Source organism: Cephus cinctus, unplaced genomic scaffold (genome assembly GCF_000341935.2).
Source record: "Cephus cinctus unplaced genomic scaffold, Ccin1 Ccin1_scaffold0330, whole genome shotgun sequence".
Classification (NCBI taxonomy): Eukaryota; Metazoa; Arthropoda; class Insecta; order Hymenoptera; family Cephidae; genus Cephus; species Cephus cinctus.
In genome coordinates, this window is record NW_014333027.1 from 2,911,943 (window position 1) to 2,937,169 (window position 25,227).

The 25,227-nt window shown below is 37.8% G+C and overlaps 2 protein-coding genes across 13 annotated transcripts in view; one reads left to right on the plus strand and one right to left on the minus strand.

The window, feature by feature from the left end:
• The window catches only part of LOC107266925 (transient receptor potential-gamma protein), a 58,970-nt gene extending 39,128 nt beyond the window's left edge, over window positions 1-19,842 (minus strand). For 7 of the 10 annotated variants that reach the window (XR_003059376.1, XM_025083809.1, XM_015737975.2 and 4 more), the window contains exon 1: window positions 17,792-18,299. The gene's annotated coding sequence lies outside the window, so the exon portion shown is untranslated. Of the gene's footprint in view, window positions 1-5,111; window positions 5,759-17,791; window positions 18,300-19,210; window positions 19,387-19,441; window positions 19,575-19,684 lie in introns of those variants that run through there. The other 3 variants (XM_025083810.1, XM_025083806.1, XM_025083805.1) reach the window with 2 other exon arrangements.
• Window positions 19,843-20,495: 653 nt separating this feature from the next.
• Window positions 20,496-25,091, plus strand: LOC107266833 (probable tyrosyl-DNA phosphodiesterase). Of its 3 annotated transcripts, XR_003059448.1 has the most exons (8): window positions 20,496-20,706; window positions 20,770-20,844; window positions 20,920-21,802; window positions 21,921-22,466; window positions 22,536-22,737; window positions 22,828-22,974; window positions 24,066-24,414; window positions 24,574-25,091. XR_003059448.1 is itself a non-coding variant. In XM_015737740.2 (7 exons), the coding sequence occupies exons 1-6, from the start codon at window positions 20,667-20,669 to the stop codon at window positions 22,963-22,965; spliced, it is 1,884 nt and encodes a 627-aa protein (XP_015593226.1). In that variant the 5' UTR covers window positions 20,496-20,666; the 3' UTR covers window positions 22,966-22,974; window positions 24,066-25,091. The 3 variants fall into 3 exon arrangements, 2 of the variants coding, with proteins under 2 accessions (XP_015593226.1, XP_024939880.1); XM_015737740.2 differs by having other exon boundaries at window positions 24,066-25,091; XM_025084112.1 differs by lacking the exon at window positions 24,066-24,414.
• Window positions 25,092-25,227: the final 136 nt, after the last annotated feature.

Below are 25,227 nucleotides of genomic sequence, written 5' to 3' on the forward strand. Positions count from 1 at the left end.
AAAAAAAAAAAAAAAAAAAAAAACACGTAACCTTAGGAGCCATCTTCATTTCTTTTCTACACTTTTTCAGCCCCTTTTTCGCACGTCCTCTTTTTTTTCCTTTCACCTCAGTCTAATTGCACAGAGCTCGAATGACGATCGACAGGAGGATTCTGGCCATGAAAGGTACGAGGAGGCGTTCCACCCCTTCGCTGGAAGAAAATAATTATCCAAGTGGTGGCGTCATTTATCTTTTTAAACAGCGACTATCAATATGTAACAACCCCTAGTAAGAGAACCTTCTTATCTAACACAGCTAAGTCCATCACTCCAGTACCGGACACCAACTGAGCGTTTCATTCACAACCGGTATCCTGAGGCTGACATGCATGTCCTTGCAGCACACACATGGCACCCCAGCAGGGGTCGAAATTGGACCCTGGGGTGACAATTATGCATACTAATCAGACACCGGGGGTTGTACGCAACCCCTGAGTGCACATATCGCTTGGGCCTAAAGCCAGATTCACACCTGCATATATCGTGTTTCCGCATACCCAAGATCCATCGCTGAGAAGGGTCCGTCCCTAATCGATTATCAACCCTTGCAAAGGTGTCAATCCCATCACAACCGGCACCCCGACGGAATTTCTAGCAGGCGACTACGGAACGAAGATTGTCATGGGTACGAAGAAGGTCGGAGTCTGGCCACCAGGGACTGTTCAATTTAAAAAAAGGATTTGCGTCATAGGCATGCAACCTCCGTTTACCGATAGTTCCAACCACCCTCTAACTCAATTAACCCGTTCAATGCTAACCCAATTTTCTAGGGTTCCCGCGCATCCCATCCAGGGAACGTCTGGCTTCACTCTACGGTAACAGTGACCCGCGTGATCACTTTATCCTAAAAACCATAGCGTCCACTGCAATGCTAATGAAAACCGGTTAAACGATCAATACACCGATGGCAACAGAGTAAAGTCTACGATGGTTATATACGGGAAAAGATCTATAAGAAAAAGGAGAAAAGGTAAAGGCAATAGGAAGGCTAAAAGAGTGAAATAAAAGAAAAATTAACTCGTTTCGCACGAACGAGCGGCGAAGGAGCGTCGTAAAGATCGCGAAATCGTACGAGCCGTCGCGAAGTGCTCGTAAAGCTCGTGCAAAATTAAGCTTTCTACGCTATGAGCAAATTCGCGTGTAATTCGGCATCGCTACCGATTCGTTTTCATAGTGGCTGCTGCACATTTCGAAATGGAATGCGATTCGCATAAGATGAAAGGTCGAAGGTGGCTCCAGCCTAGCAGTAACGTGCTGCACCTAACCAGACCGAGGCAGGTCGATTGGCACCTAAATCAGTGCTTATCCGAAAGGCTGGAGGAGCTTTGGCCATTGTCCAAATCTTTTCAACCAATTACGAAAGTTCCCGTATATCTTTTTCCCATGCCAAACAACAGATTTTACCTGCTTCTCGAATAAATCGTGACAGTCGTTATTATAGGTATCCCATAAGGAATTCTGAAATTCTTAAACAACTTGGGATTTTGCATTGATACAATGTGCAATGTATCTACGTCGCAGGAAATGTATACCAATTGGATGATTTGAATGTGCAGCCAGCTTGCAATCCCCTAAAGCACGCGATTTGGTTACCACTGTTATCCTCACTGGTATATGGTTAGTTATTGGATCTCTTGAATACAATACCTATATATCTATAGATAGCCATAAGAATTTACATCCTACAGTAATCGAGATATTTTGATATTCTAATGAAAATCATTGGTACAGTTCATAGATAATTAATAACATCCACATATAGGGTTGTTCAACCAAAATGAAATTACATCAATATTTTCAACATGACGATCGTAAAAAGAAATTTTTCCGATTATAACCTAATTTTCGTAAACATCTACAAAAGAGTCTCGCACGTGTGCCAAATTCCCAAGAAACTGACAGAGAGAGAGAAAGAGGGACAGAGATAGACAGACAGCATGTGTTCCTAAAAGCATAAAAAGACATGGACGTAAATAGTGAAAAGAAAATTTCTAAAAAAAGAAAAGACGAAAGTGGGGATCTTCGAGAAAAATCGTGACGGTTTAAAGAGGATCGGTCGACCATTTAACAATTTCGACTTTCCGCATCAAGTCTTTCCGCAATGTGTCCCAGTCCGTTTTCACGTTCCGCTTCGTTCATTCTCCGACGATCCGTCAGTCTGTTACCCCGTTTCCATTTTCTAGCTCTTGTCTAGGTAGTTCGTATATGTACTTACTTACGTACCTAGTATACCCTCGGAGAACGGAATACCCTCTGCCTACCCCTTTTCGAGAAGCGGCACTTTGCCTTTGGTAAAACCCTGGGATTCCTGAGGGACGCGCGCGATTTATTGGCCGAAGGTTTCCTTCCTTTTGGCTTATCCCTGTGCTCGCTGATACTAACCTCGGTAAATCCTGTGCGAGCGATGGCCAGCTTCCCCCTGGGCGATGCTCACGGGAGATTCTCGTGTCATCCCCAGTAACGTTACGATTAATAAAGCTTCGTCAAGTCGTTCGGCCGAGTTCGTAGGTGTTCGGCAATTTATTCCTGTCCAATCCGTTGCACCCTTAAGAATGGGATTGAAAGGGCGGGAAAAGAGGGGTAAACGTGAAAATAGTATAGTCGTTAAAGTGATTTTTTTTCTTTCCTTACCGCAACTCGTTAAAGGGACAACCCTTATTTTCTAACCTCCTTCGGGAACCTGACAGCCACCCTTACGGCCGTATATTTTATTTGCTAGCTTTTTTTTTTCACGACTTCATCCCGAGAACAATACGTCCCAATCACTCAGTGTCGTTTCCGCGAACGTCGTCCATTCGAAAATAGAATTCGATTTCCCATGGAATTTTACGAGTGACCACGCGCATTCTAGTTCCGCCTGGAATCCATTCGTAAGGGATGAACAGACGGGTGGGGACCAGGATATTGAAAATTTAATAAGAAAATTAATTAATGTACCCTTCATCCTATTTTATGATTTTACTATTTTCAAACCGTCGGACTCCGCCAATTAATATTTCACTTACCTGCCCTGTTATTGGACCTCCGTACGGATTAAGGGTTGTTATCTCGCAAATTGGCACATTCACCTTTAAAATCTTGCTTAGGCGTGTTAATCTTTTTTATTTATCAAGGTCAGACGGAGACGACAAGGAGAAATGATATAGAATCAGTTTTCTTGACATTTGCTTCTTGCATGGTACTCAGCTATCGTTCCTCTCGTAGGGTAACTAATCTCGTTCACTAATAAATCCCTCTGGCAATAAACAAAATGGCCAACTCTCCGTCAACACACTAGAAGATACGAAAGAGGTCCGCCCGGTTGCCCCGCACTACTGTAATCATTATAAATAAACGGATGACGTTTCTGCAAGCTGTCCCACGGGTAAAATACGTTGCAGCTGGGTATGTGTACACGGAAGGGATGTTGTAATCAATATTCGGCCAAGAAAGGCAGAACAACGAATCGGAGAAGAAAAATGGAAATTTTGAAAAAATTTTATCCGTCCCAGCTATTGAAAATTTTTTTTAACCCTTTTAGTACCGGACGACTATATATCGTTGCGTACGAGATGGCGCTTTATTCTTCGCATTGCGAGAAAGCTCTATCTCGAAATAAATATTGAAATACAACTGGCATTACATTATTCTCCCTTTCTTCGTAATACGCTGCATGTTGAATTGTTTAAATATCATTCTTAGTTTGGTTTTTATGAGCTTTTTCCCAAACCTTAAATTCGTCAAATTCGTCCGCTTATCTTCGCATAGACGCCCGTTTTATGCTCGGCACTAAAAGGGTTAAATAGTGTATTCACCGATATACAAGGTCATTCGTGAAAAACGCATCAGCTGAAGCTGGATGCGATTGAACAATTCTGTTAATTGAGGTAGTGTGGTCATGTTAAACAAATGAAAGAATGTAAAATTCATAGGTCCGTTCGTACAAGCGTTTTTACGCGCTTCGAAGCACAACAGGTGTGTTCGAAAATGAGCCGAGAGCGCTGAGAGTATTTTTTGTCTCGATTAAATGCATTCAATAAATAGAGAAGCCACGATGCACTGTGCGCTATCGGCTTATTTTCGAACAAACCTATAGTGCTCCGAAGCACGTAAAACCGCTTGCACGAGCGGATCTCATGATCTTAGGAATGTTATGACGTTAACTTTTATTTCTTTAATGATGCCATCCTGCTCTGATTCATGAAATATCATCCATTCACTGCCATAAAACCCAAGTGTTCTCAAACAGGAGGAATATCATTTAGAATCAGGGTTAGGTTAGGTTAGTCGGTGATGATGTTAGGTTAGTTAGCGATTATCTCAGAAAACCAAAAACTCACTGAAGCTGAACGATTTTACTGAAATATTTGCGGATTTTATGTGAAAGTCGGAGAGTCGACGAGAATTCGCGGTGGGGTGAAATTGGGGATTTGCTTTTAATGGACAGTGACGGTAAAGGATGGGCTTTTTCCTGTTCCTTCCTTCATATTGGTAGTCGAGACGTTTTGCAAGCATCTCGGGATTCGTAATTTTCAGACATTAAATTTGCGAGATAAGCCACGTACATTGTCCTTCTCTCTTACTCTTGCACGCAGAAAATCTTTTTTCCACTTACTTTATGCCAGTAGACAGAAAAGTTGCTGGTCGGACTCTACAATGAAAACTTTTCCTCGGATGAAAAACACGAACTTTCTCAAGACTTAAGGGAACCTTTTAATAAATAACCTCAAAATGTTTGGTCAGCATAGACATAGCTGCCTAAATACATAGCAGTGAACAGTGTTACACAATAAGGTACTGTAGTTAGTCAAAAAGAAAAAAAGATGACACGATTTTACTTTTACCAACGTAGAAACACATTGAGATAATTCTACTTCAGTAACTAAGGGTTGATCTCGGTTGTCTATTTCGCAGAGGCGTTTGGCCTATTTCAACGTTTACTCCTGGGATAATCCCGACAAATCGAATTTCTGGCGTCGAGTGCCTGCAATATTATCACCGTCGCTACATTTATAAAGGATCCGCCATTTTACTTTGTACACCTAACCTTTATCCTATACACACACAATATTATTCCATCAGTAATGCGTTACCTGTTACGAAGAATCCAAAACCGCCGACGGAGATAATTCAATGTTTGAGAAGATTGTATAGCACCTTCATTGAAACTCTAGACAGCACCAGACACTTTATTCGAATCGCATTGGTTCGCGTATACGCGCAATAAAGAACCGACTGTAGATACCATAAACAGTTGGTAGTGTATAATGCGATCCCGAGGCTCAAAAAAAACTGGCCAACTAACGCAACCGAGTACGAATCTTCTATTTCTTTTTCTGCTTCTGCCTTTTCACTATTTATTTTTTCTCACTTTACCTTTCATTCTTTCTCTTTCTCGCCCACTTCCTTTTCGATTCCTTACGCATGCGCAATGGATATCACGTAACGAGTATCCCGCGACCGAATGACTTTTGCGATAAACAAAACCGGCGACAACCAAACCGGACGTACCGGCTGGCTTCGCCGCGATGTTGGAACTGAAAGCTCGGAATTTCTTGAAGGCGTCTTTCGATCCGCCCCAGAAGAGGATAGTGTATACACGTAAACATTAAAACCTCGTGCCGAATTCACTGCCACCCACGCGGCCTTGCGCCTTCATTGAATCACTGAATAGTCACACAGTCGGATAGTCTCATAATTTGATAGCTCTGGAAATTTGTATGTTTATTTATGACTGTACCTTTTTCGTAACTTTTACCATGAATTTTGTTCGCCTGTTACCTTTCTGCAGACAGATACATGTATCTGACAGCGAGAACTGACAAAGCGATTGTCCACCTGGCGGTATGTACTTGAAACTTTAGTCGCGTTCTGCAAGTCGCTGAAAAATGACAATGGCCATTCGCCAAGAGATACAAAGTTTGCCTTGTTAAACTACAGATTGTAGAAAATTTGAAGAATCCTTTAAGGACACTTGAAACTTTTGTTACGTCAAATTAAAATTCTGTATGATATTTATAACAGCCAACGCTACAAACTTTGATCCGTGTTCGACAATATACCATACAAGTACAGCCGTACTAAAACTTTAAAATTCTCTTCTGTACAACTTTTTCCAAAAGCTTTCCTTGTAATTCCACATTTTACAAATTACAATACGAAATTCCCTATATAAAAGTCTTTCGTCTTTGTAACGTACAATATCTTAAACCTTTATTCTTCTATCAGCTTTCTCTGTCAGGACTTTTCAAAAAAATGCTAGAGTCCTCATACAATTATCAAATCCACTTCAATCCATTACAATTATTCTCAATCACCATCGTCACAAAGATAAGAAAGAAAGATTGGCAGAAGGAATGGCAGCATCGTGTATGATGCAGGCAACTCAGGCATCTGGCCACTCTGACCACTCTATATATAAACCAGCCAGGGAAAATGGTTGAGAAACGAAAGGGACCCGTGCGATTGGTACGCCCCGGCGTCTAAACTGCGTAAGTATAAGTGCGTGTAAATACGTGTACATGCGTAAGCCTACACACGTCCAAAGTACTGCTCCGTACACAGCCACGGCGCCGCTAACTGTTTACGAACTAAATCACTCGTCGAGGCCGACGTCTAAAAGGCACCCTCCCGCAGCCCCTCATCAAAGAGAGTAGTAGGAGGCCACCACAAGCCCCAGTAAAAGATACGCGATTGACTATTGATTCCTGAAAATTGAAATTCGATATATCTCTATATTATCTTTAAAAAATCAAACACGACTTTTTAAATCGACTTACTTAACGCACATCTATAATATATTTAATACACCTATAGCGTGACACCCCATATAGCAGTGATCCGATTGAAGGATGCTGTGTAATTTGTAAAATTTATATTCGTAGCGGCATTCAGGGATTTTTTGATTGTTGCCTTTTTTTCAGTGAGCACGTATGGTGGTACGTGAGCTTTACTCTGATAATTAACGAGTTCTCTTAATTGTAGTGCTAATTATGACGACCCGCTACGTCGACCTACTACTAACTTTATCCACGTGAGACTGTCAGGACTTTAATAAGTTTTATGTGACTGCATGATATAGTGCGAATCCGGTAAGAGGTTCTAACAACGGATTGATCTTCGTGTTGGACGATATTAAATGAGTGATTACTTGTGGACTGAGTCGGCATGTAGGGGGTCCCATACCACACGATTAATACTGACGACATTTTGCGTCAGAGAAACTAAAGCGGGTAGGTAGCTCTTGCGTGGGTACGTGCTAGATGCTATTTGCACAGTGAAAGTATTCGATATGAAATTCTATTTTTACAGGGAGAAAGGGAAAGCGAATCTTTCTTTTTTTTCCTCTGAATAATTATTACGTTAGATTTATCTGATAGCAGATACAGATCTTAACGATTTGCTTCCTAACGATCAGACTTCTTTCAGTGGATTTGAGAACGCTGAACTGCATAGATAAATTCTGCGTGTTTCGACAGAGCGTATCACGCGAATATCGAGGGAGAGAGAAAAATAATTTATTACATAGAAATCGTATCGTAATCTTATCGAAGCTGCTCTTATTGGCGACAACCCTTATATCCCGTGGCACTTGTCCTCGCGAAAAATAATGACGAGGAAAACGAAGGGATGGGATTAGTTTTATTTTTTTTCAACCTCCCCCATTTTGAATCCTTTCTCCTTTCTTTCTTTTCTTTTCTCCGTTTGATCGGAAGGTGGATAAGGGGTGGCCGGGATAACAGGCTTCCGACGATATGTCAATAAGGAATGTAGACGGACGAATGAAAATAATGAATATTTCTACAAATGACAAAATACCACCCTTGCTCCGGTTCAACATAAGATTATCCTATGCGAATAAGAACTTAGGGTAGCTAGCGAGCAAGATTATATTAGGGGTTACGAAAAATGATGGGATGCATTGTTTTCGAGTTGCTTAGTAAATAAAACGCATTTGTAGTTGCACAAAAATTAAATACAAATCATCAACCCCTCTTACTGGTAAAAATGACCAACCGATCTGCTCCCTCTACTCTTTGCTGATTGTTTCCCCAGCAGACCTACCACCATTTCGGAAAATGAACCATTTCTCTCGGTACACGATAACTCAGCGCTATGTTGCCGGGGGGTTGTTCGCCTGCTCGCTACTGGGATGACGAGAGTGATTTGTCCAGTTTATTCGGGCACGTGATCGATCGAAAGAGTAATTGCGGTCGTCCTGTTGGACAGCTTTTAGAGCAACAAGTTTTGTAGCTCGTTACGATTATCAAGACCCTCAATAAGACATGGGGTTGTTGTTAGAATCTTTTTTCGTATAATCACTGTACCCGCAATTAGCTCGCATCCCTGAAGAGGCGGATGAATGTTGGACATTGACAAATGAATTTTTAACTTCGTTTATTATGTTTGCTCGATAAACCAACTAAATAAAAGCCTGTTTGGGTCAACCGACGGCAACCCCCACCGGCTAAGAGGATAAAATGAAGACCCTGACAGAAGATTCGACCCTGAAGCCACCAGCCAACCAACACAGAAGAAACATACCCAATTACCTGAGAGCCTTAGACCGTTATTGCGGTCAGGAAACAGCAATGCCAGGACCAGAGCACTCCCATTCTCTATTCTAGACTCTCGGAACGGATAATAAACTCAGGCTCACACCCCTCAACCACCCAACGACCCCTCCACGCTTCGTCTTCGTAACCCTTGCGATATTCGCAGGACGTTTAATTAAAGCACCAATAACTTCGCGCTCCGGCACGATTTTCGTTTAATCCTTTCTTTGAGGTTAGAAACCCTTCTAAAATTGTCATTTATATCGGGAAAGAATACCAAATTGATATCTATCGACCGAACAGGTAACAGACTCCTACTTTGAATATTAAACATTTTTTATTCCAATTCTTTTTAGCTTCCCATACTTTTTACGTCTCTCCCATTCAATAATACTTGTTTGTGAATTAGATTATTATTATTATTATTATTATCAGTGGATCCGAGAGATTTTATCATATCAATTCCAATGTCAGCGAATTTCACGAAACGTTATTCAGATAGTATATATGTATATGGTTACTTGCGAATTCTGATTCGCGATTTGCTCACGTTACCCGTCATATTTTTTGCTCCGTTTGCTCGCGTAACCTACCATCTGGATTTTTGCACAAAGAACCATGTCGCTAACGAGACCGTCAGATTCCCTATTTTCAATATTCCCTATTCATGAATCGATTTAATATTCCACTCTACATGGTACCAGGTGTAAACTTTTCTCAGTGATCCAAGAAAATCGAATTTTCATTACTTGCCAAATGCTTTCGCAGTTCGTATACGTCTTTTATGTAAAAAATTTTCTTTTCGCCCCTGTTTCATAAAGTATTTTCATTTTGTCCCGACACCTCTTAGAATACGTATATTCGAAAGGTATCTACATGCGCCAATAGCTTTCAGCCGATAACGCGTCCGCGCATGCGCAGTCCCTTCCTCGAAAGGGAAACCGCAACTTTCGTGTGCTACACAATTTGCGTACTTCGGATGAAGAATAAAAAAAAAGGGACGAACAGGGGCGGGAAAAAAATTATTAAGAAAAAGGTCGAACACTTTCTCAAAGGGATGATGAAACTTCTTCTCAACTTTGACTCCGCAGCTATTTTTCTTCGTTCATTCTTTTTCTATACTCTTTTCTCTCTTTTTATCTTTCGTTCCTCATTCTTTTCTTTCTCTATGCGCAAAACCGTAACGACGCTTTCCGACGCAGCGAACGCGAAACTTTGCGTTTCTTTCTCGATTTCCTTTTTTCTTCAGTTCTTTTACTCTCCCTGCCGTTTCTCTCAACTCGGCTCACATTTTTCCTATCCCACTTTCACGATGGGCTCCTACCGCTCTTAGGGAAATTTTGAATGCCCATTTTCCACCAAGCGAATTTTCATCTCGCGCGATTTACGATGCTGTAACTATTGGTATGGGCGGTCAAGTAGTAAACGCAAAAGGTATAAGCCAGACGTACGTAATATAGATATCGTGTATACATATATGAGCATATATGAAAGTATAGGTATATAAACACGTGGTACAGAATCCTTAATATTTTACTACACTTTTTCCCGATTGTATCCTGAATCTTCGCTTTTCTCTCTAGTCGAATTTCCGGGAAACTCTTTCCGGGAAAGTGACTGGCCCTGCTGATGTTAGGGGTTGAGAGAATCAATGGGGAGGCGTCGGTCTGGGGCGTCGCTCGACTATGCGTCGCGGCGCCTTCGACGCTCTCACGGGAACGAGTAGGCTCGTGTCTATCCTTATCCAGACTTGAGGAATAAATTCTTGAAAGTTTGATACTGTTTAAATTTTTGGATAGTTTTTCAAAATCAATATATAAAAAAAACTGAAACCGCCTACCATTTAATATTTCGACACAACTATTGAATTGCTGGAAACAGTCTACAAGGGAAAATACGAAGTAGTCAAAGTTTCCAATCCGCTTGACATTTTTACGAAATATCGCAGTTCGAGTTTGGCAAATAACTTTCAAGCTGTTGGACGTACTGAGTTGAGTGAAGAGAATAAAAAAATTTTTTTTTTTCTTTCACAATAAAATTCTTTGTTTCCAGAAAGTTGTTTTTAATAACAAAAAAATAAAAATCTCATACTCAAAATAAGACACGTACAGAGTTTTTCGAAATATATAACAGGCAGGGACGAAATCAAGCCCTCCCCCTAAAAAACAAAATATTAATTCAAAACGGTCGACAATAACCAGTGACAATAAAATTCCAGCTCGTGACAGTTCTCTGGCGTCGCGACGCTCTCTGGCATCTTCTTGGCAAATGAGAAGAAATGAAGATCTCTCAATTCTTAACTCTACAAATTATCATTCACGTTTTAATTGCTTGTCCGCTATTAGCACAGCTACAGAAAAACTGTAGAAAGAATAAAAAGGCAGGCAAGAAGACTAAGGGTTGTATGACAACCCTCTTCCAACGGAGTAACAAAATCGATCATCCCACGTAATAAATTTGGCGTACCCCTTTTCCACATATTACGTCTATAGCTATATATTGGTATATCTATATATGTGTTTCTATGTCGTCATGGAATACCAGCGGCAAGTGTCGTCACTGACAAAGTCAGTGTAAATGCGCGAAAGCGACGGGTTTCTTGAACGCTAATAAAATGAACCCTTGAAACTTTACGAGGCAGAGTTTTTCAACGCCTATCATAAAAATATGGTGCTAATCTTTTTGACTCTTGTTGAAATTGCATAATTTTTCTTATACAAAAAATATATTCGTATATTACGCAATTAGGTTTCGTATGCAATAATACATTACCATGTAAAATTTGTATGCCGTAGGGGTAGTCAGCTAAAATGTACGCACTCTACATATATATATGCATATATATATTTACATATCGTTTCAATTTGCCCTTATCGACACAAGGTGTATTTGTCTAATCCCCTATATCATGTACTTACATACGTAGAGTTGCTACGGAGGCGAGAGACGATGACGTCGCGCAGATAGGGCTGGGCTTGTAGAAGGGGAGAGTCTTGTATGATGTGAGTGTATTGCTTGGGGAGGGATGAAAATGGCGAAACGGGATGGTTCTATAGATACGGAAGCAAAACGTTTCCCTATCTCGCACAACCAGTATGGCGTCAAGTTCATTCAATGACTGTCGATTGTTTTGTTCCTGGTAATTGATAAGTCTTGCACTGTAGTCCAGTCAGAATAGCCGAAATTTGGACCGACTTCTATTCATAAGACCCCACCACAGCGCCAATTTTTTCGGAGGTCGTTTGGAGATATAGGAACATGCCCTCAAGTTTTCGTAAAAATCCTAGTTGCATTGTAACAAATAATAATTAATAAAAATTGAAAAGTCGATTTTTTCCGTTATTTTTTTTGTTATGTATTTTATCGAAAAATGCTTCCCACAAAAGTTGTGCGTCATAATGTCCTCTATAAAAGAAGTCTTATACAAAAATGACTTAACATTGTTAGTTAAGCAGTTAATTGCAATGAAAAACAAAAATTCTCATTTTGCTTTTTGCATCCGTTATCAGCCATTTGTCAACATATCATTTCAAAGTTCATCCATTATCTAGAGAAAACCCTGCCCAAAAGGTACGTGCCAGATTTATTGATCTACGTTATATATTTAAGCAACAATCGCCGATCTACGAAAATCCGGAGTTTTCAAATTCCCATCTCCGAGGAAGGCTCACAGAGTAGAGAAAAAATTCAGGAGCTTCGTTTTATCATGTACATTCTCGATTAAAAAAAAAATTACATTTTCGTTAATAAAAAACACCGTTTTTCGACGATTTAAAATTTTTGCTTATAAACAAATAGAAATAAGTTCTTGAATTATGTAGATATTTGAGATATTCTTCAAGATTATGATGCGTTTTCTTGAATAGGTCGCATGTCTATTCCGACTTGACTACTGAGCCTTTATATTATTTGTCTCTAAGGGTGAATTCGCCTTACGTGTCTGTAGGACTTGTTTAGGTTTAGAGTAATAATAATAATATCTAATAAAATTATTTATTATTATTGATACAAGGATAAACATTTTTTTAAGTTTAAAATTTCTTTTCATTTTCTTTCTAGACATTTGTAAAGAGTCGTGATTGGCCGTTCAAAGGTACGGAGACAGTTGAATGGGAGACAACGTGAATTGGTTTATGAGATCAGAAAAGAGAAGAGGAACAGGACAAAAAATCTTTTACAAAACTTTGCGGCAAATATCGTTCTGGACTTTGGAGAAATTTGAAAAATGCCCGACTCTAACTCAACGGCTCTTCCATTCTTCCTCAATGTCCGATCTGCTGCTGATTCCTTCGGAGCATCTTCCTTCTATTTCATTATCGTTTTTCTCTTTTTTCGTCTCTTACGACTTTTCTCAGTTTTCACCACCGCGGGCACTCTTCTTCGTAGAATCTAAGACACTTGTGCTTTTTTTACTTTCTCTCACTTTTTTCCATGTCCTCTTTTTCTTTCCTTTTTCTTTCGTATCCACACAAAAGTTTAGTAGGTATCTATATAGGTATACACATATATAGATCCTAGGGTATTCTAGAATTTCCTGAAAGTCGAAAGACCTCACGGAGGATACTTTGCAGAATGTCCCCACAAGGTTCAAGCAGTTTTATCATCTTTTTCAGCATCCGGTTCTCTTCCTGATTTCCAACTTCGACATGATTTTTGTTGAAACGTATCAAACGGTTTTATCCATTGTAGATCGTTAGATACTCGTACTAAATCTTTTTACTTGGTTTATATAAAATCTCGATAAAATTCTACAAGTCACGTGGTCATGGGTGAAAAGATTTTCTCAAATTTGCCATATCACTGAAGCTCGTTCGCAAAAATGTCTAAAAATATTGGTAACGAGAATGACCAGCAAGTTTTGAAGCACGCGACGATAAAAAAAGTAACGCACGAGCGTTACAATGAAAAATCATTATGTCCAAAAAAGATGAAAGAAAGAATTAAATAAAGCATCCCGTAACTTTAGGAATTAATATTAATCTAGAATTTCTAGGTAATAATCTTTATTAATAAGCCGTCCCTTTTAATTAAAAGATGACGCTTTAATTTCTCATTCTACGACGCCAATTTATATATGATCAATTTCCCGTGTCACGAACTTTCCACGTTTTATGCTTCGGCGATTTCCGACTTTGCACGAGAATTACCGAAACGCCTCGGCCAGGCACGAAATTACAAAAACCGCATAGCTTCGCCTTCAAAGAGGAATCCGAGAAACCGATTCAACATCAGAGAGAAACGGTACTGCCTTTAATCGAGCTCCAGACGAGTCTCTTGACTCGGCAAACGTAACGTCATATTTACGTAAACAGAAGCGTAGGCAACCTCAAGTAAGCTTTATGCTTGTCTACCTACTTGTAATACGTATACAGTGATTGGCAAGCAGCTATAATAATCTTACGTGAATTTACATTGCGACACTGTATACAGGATTGCACGTGGCTGAAAGCTAAGATGCTTATACATCCATGTACCCTCTATCAGTGTACATGCAAAGTGAAGATATTTCATTAATAATACTTATGGACTTCCGTTTTTACTCGGTAAAAAATTATTATATATAATCAAATGAAAAATTAATTTCCGTATGATCATATCTGATCGGAAGTAAAATTTTACAAGAATTCACTATGAAAATATAAAAAATATATATAAATGATATTCTCAATTCATAATTTTATCCATAAATTAATTCATTACAATTATGCCAAGAAACATAATTCGTATAGAATGTAACATTTCCAAAGTATAACATTGTAAAATTTTACATCTAATCGGATGGGGAACATTTTTTTCATCTGATTGTATGCAATTTTATATTGTTTTATATGATTACATATGACAACATACATTACCTTTTCACTAATAGATAAGGAATGGAGAACATTATTTTAAAAATTTTCATCGGGTTGAAGGATTTTTTGATAGATATGAAATTTTTCACATGCACTGATTTTTGGACCATCACGCAATGTCATGCTCATATGGTCCTGTCTAATATTATATACGAAAATGCATATGAATGAGCTTCGTATATCTCTGCATAATACTGCGAGCAGCGCACGGATAGACTCCGTAATAACTTTCTACCAGGCGATGAATTCTTTCGGTATAGAATAACGAGATGGAGATAAAAAAAAAGTCACTAAGGATAAATAGATCTTTCAGAAATATTCATAGAGAAAGTTTCTCTCTTGTCCGTTAGGAACGCAGGAGTTGATAATATAATGGGTATAAGAGAAAATAGACAGTCGCGTGATAAGACGCTATTATTTAACTACAGCGATAACACGGCGTTGAATGTACCTAGACAATAGCACAGAAAAAGACAAACCCTAATATTTATTAATGTCAGTAATTAGTTAAAATCATTGTCATCTAGGTACAATTTTGCCTACATGTAGTATCTACTTATATCCACGAATTGAGTGTAAGTCTGAAAGAATTCTAAAAAAAAAATAATTTATACAGACAAAAATTGGGTCTAAGATTTTCAGTCTAATTAGTGAGTTCTGTTGCCATAAAATCTAATAAATCATTATTATATTTAAAAAAACGTTAGTAACAATTGTAGGGTAAAATTTAAAGCAGCAGACACACCCTAGCTTTTTTATTTTTTCTCTATTGCTTACACAGAGTCCAAGAAAAATGGGTCTAGATAAAATGCACAATAGAGTATTTGACTCATAATCAGTACACAGAGAATTCTAAGATAATGCTGCTTAACGTGTTACGGACGTATAGTCGGTCCATAAGTTAAATTTGTTTTTTTTTGACGGGTCAAACGAAACCGCACGTGGTTTACCATAGAATGAGTAAAATATGTGGCGAAGGTGAAAAGCATAATATATTTCAATTTAAAATGACGCACCTACATACTTTCTAGTGAAAATTTTATGCGAAGCCATCTGTGGCTTATTAAAAATTTCATAGTTTTCGACCTGTCAAAAAAACACATTGAACTCCTAGACAGACTATACTATACATACTTATGTCAATTGGCAATGCCACTGACAAAGATATTCCAAAATAAGGTGCAGGCACAACAGCTTATTTGACTATTCTTTTTCTTTCACTTTTATTTTCAAAACGAGTCACCAGGGACTCTGTGTTTGACATATATGCGTACAGAAGGTAATAGTTTACGCCCTCTAATTGAATGGCGCTTTCACGCCATCGTGCTTGCAAGTTAATTAACCGGTGAAAATATAGATAAATAATGTGACTGACTAAAGAGTGGATGAAAATTTATTGTTACGCGATTCTCTTAGGAGCTACTGACATTTCCCCATACGTTAAATAGTATGTAGCGTGCTCGTTATTGCTATATTCTCATTCGACTTTCACATTCGAATGTTTTCCATATGCTCACATATGTGATCGAAAGGAGGATTGTTATATATATGTATATACTATATGCACCAAATTTCAAATAAATTAGATATGTACCAATATCCGTTGCACTTTTAATTTTTGAGAATTTTCCAAAATAATTTTCGAAGATTTTTTAAGGTGAGATACGGACCCAACAAATGATGTGGATCTTCGGGATATTCACGCCTAAATCAAATAAACCGGGTCCATTAGACCCACTGTTTGCACGAAGAGTTAATTCAATTTCGCTCTATACCAACCTCGAAGATCTGATGATTGAATAAGTTTACAAACCTCAATACGTATAACAGACAGAGAGAAAAAATAATAAGATGAAAGAAAGAAAGAGATGACGTATGATTGATGAAAGTGGCGCTGTGCGCTCATAAAGACATACCAGTTTTTTCTAACAGAGACCTAACAATATTTTCCAGACGTTCCAGGAAGTCCAGTTTATTTCTCTCCGGTTTCGTGAAGTCACGCAGACTTTTGCACAAGTATTTCATCTCCCTTTTATTTTTTTCATGTAAGAGTAATTGTTTGACTTTGGCTCTACTCCCGTGGAGAGTAGGTATATCTACTATCATCTTGTCAGGCCGTTATACCTAGAGTATTTGGTGAAAATAAATTTGTTCCATCGTCTTTGGTACTACCATGTACGTGGATGTATATTCTACTTTTACGCAGCTTCCATATACAATATATACATATATACATACACATGACGTAATCACGTACCTACTCACAGCTTTAATCCCATACTGAAATTCCTGTGCATTCCACTCATAAGACAGTCTAAGAACGCTCGTCTTTATATCATAGACTCCTGGTGATCTGTCTGGCTAGTTCATTCTTTTTCTATTTGTTTTTTTTTTCCACACTGGCGCCTTGTCTTTATTAAACACCCCTGTCTGCAGGAATCCCACAATTATATTGTAACACCGCATGCAATTGTCTTGACATTATTATATTATGGTGCATTTAAGAAAATCTAGTGAACTTTAATACAGGGTCCCTAACGTCATAAAATCCCTAGCAGAGTCAAAATCAAGGTAGAATTGATTTCATCCGTATCTTATAATATATTTCGCTTTTATTGGAGCAATGCACGTTATTATACTTATACATACTAGACGATATTTATGATCTGTAAAAATTGATAGGTCTCTGTACTGTATAATATTGAAGCGTGAAACGCGGAGATAAATAAAGTCCCGCTATCAGTGATCTGTGATTGCGCTTTACTGATAACACGGATTTTACGTTGGATATTCCAATCGCACGTCGACCATTGTCACAAATTTTATGACCGAATTATAAAAGCAAAAAGAGTTACGAGAAATTCTGAGAGAGTGGTGATGACAGTGATTACAAAGTGGAAACAATAATAGATCGTTTATTGTTATCAATTTGTAGGACGTGACTAGGCGATAAAAAGCAATTATGTCAAGAGAATTATGATCGTGCGACGGATGAATAAAGTAGTGACAAAAATTGAAAAATTGGAACAAAAGGAAAAGATTGTAAAATTAGTATCGATTACCACCAGGTAACACGTAGCTGTGGATTGTTCATTATTGTTGTCAATGGAGTAGTAAATTGATATGGCGACTAAAAAGCTTTCATCTCTGGTTTACAGGCGTTTATCGTAATACCTTTCTTGCGGTTAGTTTATGACAAGCGTATTTCTATTCTGAAAAAGGAAAGAGAATCAGAAAAATAATAGAGAACAATGAGGAAAGAGCATCTGGAATATAGCAAAAAAATGGTTTTGCTTCTTTCTGATAACTGTGAATGAAAGAGAAAGGAATTGTAGGAATAAAAGAATGTTCTGTAATTCTAACCTTGACTTTTCGACATCTCCTGGCAGCGATGGATCTTGACTGTCTTCTGAGCGCCTCCAGAGGAAAGGATTACAAGGGATGTCTTGAGTCGAGGGTGCGGACGATCAACGCCCGTGATGTGTTCACTGATGGTCACTAGAGTTATCCTTGGCGAGAGCTCCGTGTAACCCTTGGAGAATCCTTGGTCCTCTTTCTACAGGATTCCGATCACAAACACATAACACGTGAATTAATTCGTATTGATATATTAATTAAATTACTGTGCGCTATCCAAGTCCGTTTAAGGGCAATTTGCCGGTGATAATATTAAAGTACGTAATATTTATAGGGGGTGTTATTTTGATTATTGTTGCTCTTTAGGCCACTAGGTATCTTATTAACTGAACAGCCCCGTTTTTAATCATTCTTTTCACCCCTTAGAAATTGGCACGACTATTCGCGATACACGGGTATTATCGGGGTTGTTGTGCATAAGGGTGGAAAACTGTATGCGGGGTATAGCTCACGACGCGGCCTGGGCGGTGACTGAGCGAACGGGCGTCGCGACGCACGACGTCGCTCTCCTACCACCCTCATCTCATTCTAACCTTCCTACGATGCGTCCATCCTTTACTACCCTTGCGCTGGAGGGAAGCCGCGGAATCGTCAGGGTGCTTTTCCTTTTTCCTCTCTTCTCCTTCTTTTTATATTTCTTTATTTTATTTTTTTTCTTTCTTATACGAAGTTCTGCCGTTTCTTTTTTCTTTTTACGTCGACTTCCGCTTCTTCCTCCTTCCTCGGGGGCAGTGAATCATAAGAAAATTATAGGGGGTGAAAAGGATGAGATTGCCCGGTCAATTCTTCTATAAACTAGCCTTAAAACCCTGGAAGGTTTTTCTTTGCGTCTGACAATTTTCCCACTATATTTTTATATTCAAAACTACATTTTAATTATTTACAAATGTACACGACCCTTGTTTGTCTATACAGTTGATAGTAGTTAATATCATTCACCGCCAGACAAATTAAAATGGACAAAATAAATCTCTGATGGGTTTTTAGTGAACGGAAATTAGTTTGCTTCGCTAAAAACGTTTTTCTGTTTGACCGAAAGAATGTACATGTTCCACAGTGAAATAAACAAAAAAGAAAAAGAAAAATACGTAAACGAGAAAATGGCCGATGCGACAGGTGCAGTAGAAGAAGAGAAGGGATTCGTTACATTTACAATACTCGCGAAATCGAGTCTTGCCTCTTCGGTGTAGGATTCATACAAGCTACAAGCTCTTCATGGTTATTCCCGGATATCGTTCCGGTGTCATTACGCTCAGAGTATTCCCCATTCTAACCAAAATCGCTTATGATGTCAGATCCGCCAAAAAGCAATCTCCATTCGCTATGTGCATATATAGTCTTGCACTTATTTCAGTACGTACTTACTTCATATAGAGCACAGTCTATCAGTCTATCGGTTTATCGATCTATCGAGAAAACGCGTCTTCACGAAATTGACTCCATCTTCCTTAATCCATGTGAAAAGTATAGGCGAACGTATAGGTACAGCAGTGACAGTGATATGAAGTCATCGATTTTTCATGATATCTTTATTTAGTTTCCTGTGGGATAGAAATCGGGTTAATGGTAAATTGGGTTATTTTCTGGGATAATTACCTTTAAGGGATGATTACCAGAAGAACGCTTGGCTCCCTCTCTTGCCCTAGACTTCACGGTGATTCGGAGACTAATTGAAAATACTCCCCCTCGTGGCTTTCTGCTATCGAACTGCTTCACATCAATTCATCTCCTAAATTCAATAATGAATTTCATATTTATTTATTTGTTTTTTAAACAGCAGTATGGTTAAACCTTTAGATCCTTATACCACTCGCTTTACCATTTCAAATTTATACATACCATTTTGTCCTTTTGGAATTATTGCTCTGTTCTGGTAACTTGTATGTAGATTGAGATGTATTACTGTTTTGTCTCAAAAAGGGTTCTATAGATATTTATGAAGTTTCGTTAACGAAACATTCGAAATTCTCTTTGTTGCGTCGTTCGCCCATTGTCTAAAATGGGATCAATTATATAAATTTGAAAGTGAAAACCGTCTGACTTTCACGTAGAACGTTAACGGATAATAGACTCGTTACTTGGTATTCGTGTTTTTGTTATTCATTTGCTCTTTTTAATTTTTATTTGTATGCTTTATTATGCATATGTTACGAATCAAATAGAATTTTGTTAGCCTACTGACAAGATGGCTGCGCGATAAATGGCGAGAACAATCGAAACTTTCGGGACCATTAATCTGGTTGTTATCGTCGAGATCCTGGCGCTATCTAGAAATATTGCGATGTTTCAAGTGGCCAATAATATTGTTTTATGATGCCTGCTTCCAATTGTAATTTCCTTCGAAGGTTGAATTCCCGTTTATGAAGAGGGCATCATATTAGGATTTTGGAATTCTTGAATTATTTTCAAAGATGAGGGTATCTTAGTACTTACTATGAACTAAATTAATATCTGAATGATATCTGGGAAAACTACGCTTAATTTGAAATTATTCCTTTAAAAACTAAGTAATAAATTTATTTATATACTTGGTAAAGTGGAATCCAGCCTCAATCCTTGTTCAATACTCTTACGGTGACATCTAGTGGCAATTATACAACGCTCGTTGAACAAAAGAAGAAGAATACTTATTCTGTTGTACCATGTGATGTTATGTTTCTGTTCTGATAAAATTTAATACTTTCTGAACTTTTTCTGCATGTCAAACCTCTAATATTTATATTTACAGTACATCATTATTTGTCTAACACACTGTCATAAGTTAGAAATTACGGTACAAATTGTTCTAAAATATCAAGGATACTTACGCTTTGGCGTCGAAATGAACGACAGATCCGTTGAAAAAGACAGTACGCCTGCAGGTAAGCCTATGATTTTTTAAGGTTATATTTTGATTGATAAATAACGTATATTGAATTTTACAGATAAGCAATGTCCATTCAAGTACAAGTGTTATAGGAAAAATCCAATCCATTTTCGCGAGCTGTCACACCCTGATTGTAAAATATATTTTGATTTATTATCAGTGTAAACAATCTACTGTTAGAATTGGTTATTTCATGATTTCTTTGCAGTCGAGTGCCTCGTTATTAATCAACTGGATGACAATGTTGTGGTCCCTGACAACATTGGCTTTGAAAGCCCTGACCCTTGTGAGTTGCTTCAGCAACTTCGTATTGTTCAAACTGTACTAAAAGAGAAGCGAGAGAGAGATGGAATATCCTTTGCTACACTGCAGGCCAAATTATCAAAACTTACTCCCAAACCAAGATTAAGAACACAATCCAGCACAAGTAATGATAACAATGTACCAAACACTTCATCAGGATCAAAGAGATCAAATGCAAATGAAGAAGATCATATTTCTGGGAACAGTAAGATGAAAAAAAGTAAAAACAGAGCTAATCAAAATGTTTCTGGTGAAACATCATTAGTGGAGCAAATGATTTCTCGCGACTCTCAGGATGCCAGACTGGCACTGAGAGAAAAAACAATTTCCATGATGAAAGCTCACGGTCACAAAATATCTGTAGCTAAGGTTGGAGAATTTGGCATGAAGTTTGCTCTTGCTGCACCGTATCATTTCTTCTTAACAAGAGTTGAAAAATGCCATGCGACTTATGATCAGACCAATTCGATTTCCTTTCCGGAAATACTTGACATCAGCTTAGGCGAGATACAGTCCTCCTTACAACTCTCATTTGTCGTCGACGTTGGTTGGTTATGTCTCCAGTATCTTCTGGCTGCTCAAAAGGCCGACATGCTTATTCTCTATGGCGACAGAGCCGATACGGAACCACTTCCACCTAATATTGAATTGCATCGCATAGAAATGCCTACTGCTTACGGTTGTCATCATTCAAAATTGATGATTCTGAAATACAAAGATGGCGGTATTAGGATAGTTGTGGGTACAGCTAATCTATATGCGGATGATTGGGAGAACCGCACTCAAGGGTACGCTATTACTTGCAATAAAAATGTCATATAAATCAGTATTTTCGAATACACTAGATTCAATCCTTACTGTATTCGGATTCAGCACTAGAAATAACTTAGTATTTATTTTCAATAGGCTTTGGATGTCGCCGCATCTACCTCCATTACCAGAAGACGCAAATCCTAATGATGGCGAATCACCAACAAAATTCAAGTGGGATATACAACAATATCTGATCAAATATAAAATTCCCGAACTAACCGATTGGATAAGTCTTATCAGACGAGCAGATTTCTCGTCGGTCAATGTCTTCCTGGTTGCTTCAGTACCAGGAAGTCACAAAGAGCGCGAAGTTAACTCCTGGGGACATAAAAAGTTAACCGCAGTCCTCTCTCAACATGTAAACATGCCTCGGGATTCTCCTTACTGGCCCATTGTTGCAATATCCTCCAGTATTGGTAATTTAGGACCTCAGTATTCCAGTTGGCTTCAAAAGGAAATTGTTACCTGTATGTCTAGCGAGAAGGGACGCCAAGGTCTCACTGACCAACCGGAATTCCATTTTATCTATCCGACTATTGAAAATTTCAAGAACAGCTATGACATGCGAGAAGGCTCCTGCTGTTTTTTATACAGTATAGAATCTCATAATAAGCAGCGTTGGATCTTGAATCATATGCAGTCAGTATCTTTTATTTTTAAACTAATAGTTATTGGCATTGTAAAAATATTAATTCTTTTTTCTTACAGCAAATGGAAAGCCCAGAGTACAGCACGCGATAAAGCAATGCCGCACATTAAATGCTACACTAGAATGTCACCAGATATGAAAGAGATTTCGTGGTTCTTATTAACAAGTGCAAATCTCAGTAAAGCCGCTTGGGGGCAGCATCGGTATTCACATTACTTAATGAACTATGAAATTGGAGTGGCATTTGTACCATCAATTATTGTAAGTATCAATTTCATTATCAATTTTATCAGTCTGATAAACACTGATGACGTTTCCTCTGCTACTTTAATCTTATTCTCTTATCATAAGACGGGAGGCAAGACGTTTCCAATCAAAGATGCTGTTGATAATTTGCCAGTATTTCCTATTCCTTATGATCTTCCATTGACACCTTATGGACCGGATGACAAACCGTTTGTTATAGAATTCTTCAAGGGGTACGAATAAAGGCACAAGGTAGGTTTGTAAGGAATGTGTGATTATGTATCACGTGTTAAATGTGATATTATTCATTAAGGATAAGCAAAGTTCCAATTTAATTACTCAAAGTTATAATAGTTACTACTTACAAAACACTATCACTGAGAATTGCAGGGGTACACGGAGAAAATGTTTCATTAAAAATTACATTGAAATTCACGGTAATCACGGGACATCATGGCATTTCATAACATATTATCTATATATTTAAGAACAATTCATGAAAACATTCTAAAAAGTAAGCATGATATGTCTGCTTTTACTGAAGTATATTGTAAAATTTTTCAAACTTGAAAATATGTAGGGTAAAAGTACGGCTTTTACCTTGTATAATTTAAAAAATCATCTAAAATAGCCGAATTATCTCATGCGCTACATTCAATTTTACCATGAAGTTCACTGTATTTTTCATACCTTTGAAGTCAACCACAAAAAAACATTGACATTGTGAAACGCACTAGAAATTGCAAGTAAAAATATTTACCGTGTGCACTGTAAAATTGATTTTTAGCCCCTCAAAATATCGTATGTTGTAAACAATAAGTAATGAAATGGTAACGATGTCCCACTGTTATTTGTTTCTACAGTAAATTTTATTGTGAATTTCATAGAAAAAATTAACGAAAAATTCTGTCCGTGTATGATTGAAAATTTCCACAAAAGTTTCGAATACTCGTATTATAATTTAAAATATATTTTGTACGAAGTAAGAAAATAAAAAAGACCTGATTACGAAATTTGCATTTCGACAAATCTGCAGTCTTTAAGACCCGATAAAAGTGATTGTGGTTTTTTTTTTAATAAGATGCGGGGAATCCGTGCCGGATTTACGGTAACGGATACTTACTCACCTGAAAAAGTCTTGACTTCATTCCACTAATTACATATTTAATCCAACTACTTGCCTTGAAATCGCGTACGTGATAATATCACCATTGATGATCAATTACATATAATTTTCGAAAAACCGAAAAAAAATAAATTCCCAAGTCAATCGTACTATATTTATTCTCTACTTTATTTCTTTTTCTCTCCCCTCTCTTATTTTTTTTTCGATCATTTCACAGGGTTACGATTCCACAGTACGGTTCGCGTTTTCCATAAAACATCAGCAGGAAAGTCGCTTCCTGATGAAACACGGGCGCGGTGTTTAGCCACACATGTCTGATTTCTTCGGAATGACATGTGTGAGTAGTACGGTACATGTCTGGCGTTCAAATTGCCCCTAACGAGAGTCTTGTGTCTTCGACTTATCAATTACGTACGAAGTAGACTCTTTCGCAATGCCGATCAATTCGCCATGTATAGTTTTGTAGTTTTTCTGGAGAATATTGAGTAAAGGTCACAAATACACGTGTGGAAAATTACATATACGTTTGCTTAATGCATTCGTTCTAAAAGAATGCGTAAGCATCGGTAAGTGAGAACTATAACGTTGAAAGAATTTCATCTTGGCAGTACCAGTTGGAGATTAGCACTCTAATGGAAAAATAAATTTTTACATTATTGTATATTTGACCAATACCTTATCGTTTATTGCGTTATACCTTTATTCTTATCGTTCATTTTCTGTAGAAAATTCAGCTTTGGATTGATTAACCACTTAACCTCACATTCACCTGGCGTTCGTATTGTCCCAAACTATCTATGCTCAAACAACAAATAATTTTTCAACCAAATATCAGTTGGCGTTATAGATCTTCCAAACGTGCAAACTAATGGCAAATAACTAAACATCTGGGATGCGCGATTCCCGTTTAAGTGGTTAGTAATTTATAGATTAGGCAATAAGAAATTCTGTTGTAATATCCTTATCGGCGCCTAAGCTCAATTAACTGGTATGATGAACAGAAACATGCAGAATTGTTATAGACAATTGTACAATCTTAAATACAATACAATCTTAACGTATTGTACTTCAGTTAATTGTGGTTTAAGCATTATGACATTGACATTCTTATCATCCCTGTCACGATAGAAACAGATTGGAACATGTAAACTCGCTATGAAAAATTATACAGTATTTTATAGATTATATACATTGTATGTTTTTATTTTTAGGTTATAAATTAAAAACTTTCTGTTTATTTTTATTAGATGTTTCAATACCTACGCGACATGTACCTTGTGCATTGAATGTGAATATTAGTATAAAAGTTTCTCGAATTTTATATATTTTTTTTATTTAATAACAAAAATTTACCACTTTTTTTTTACCTTATCACACAC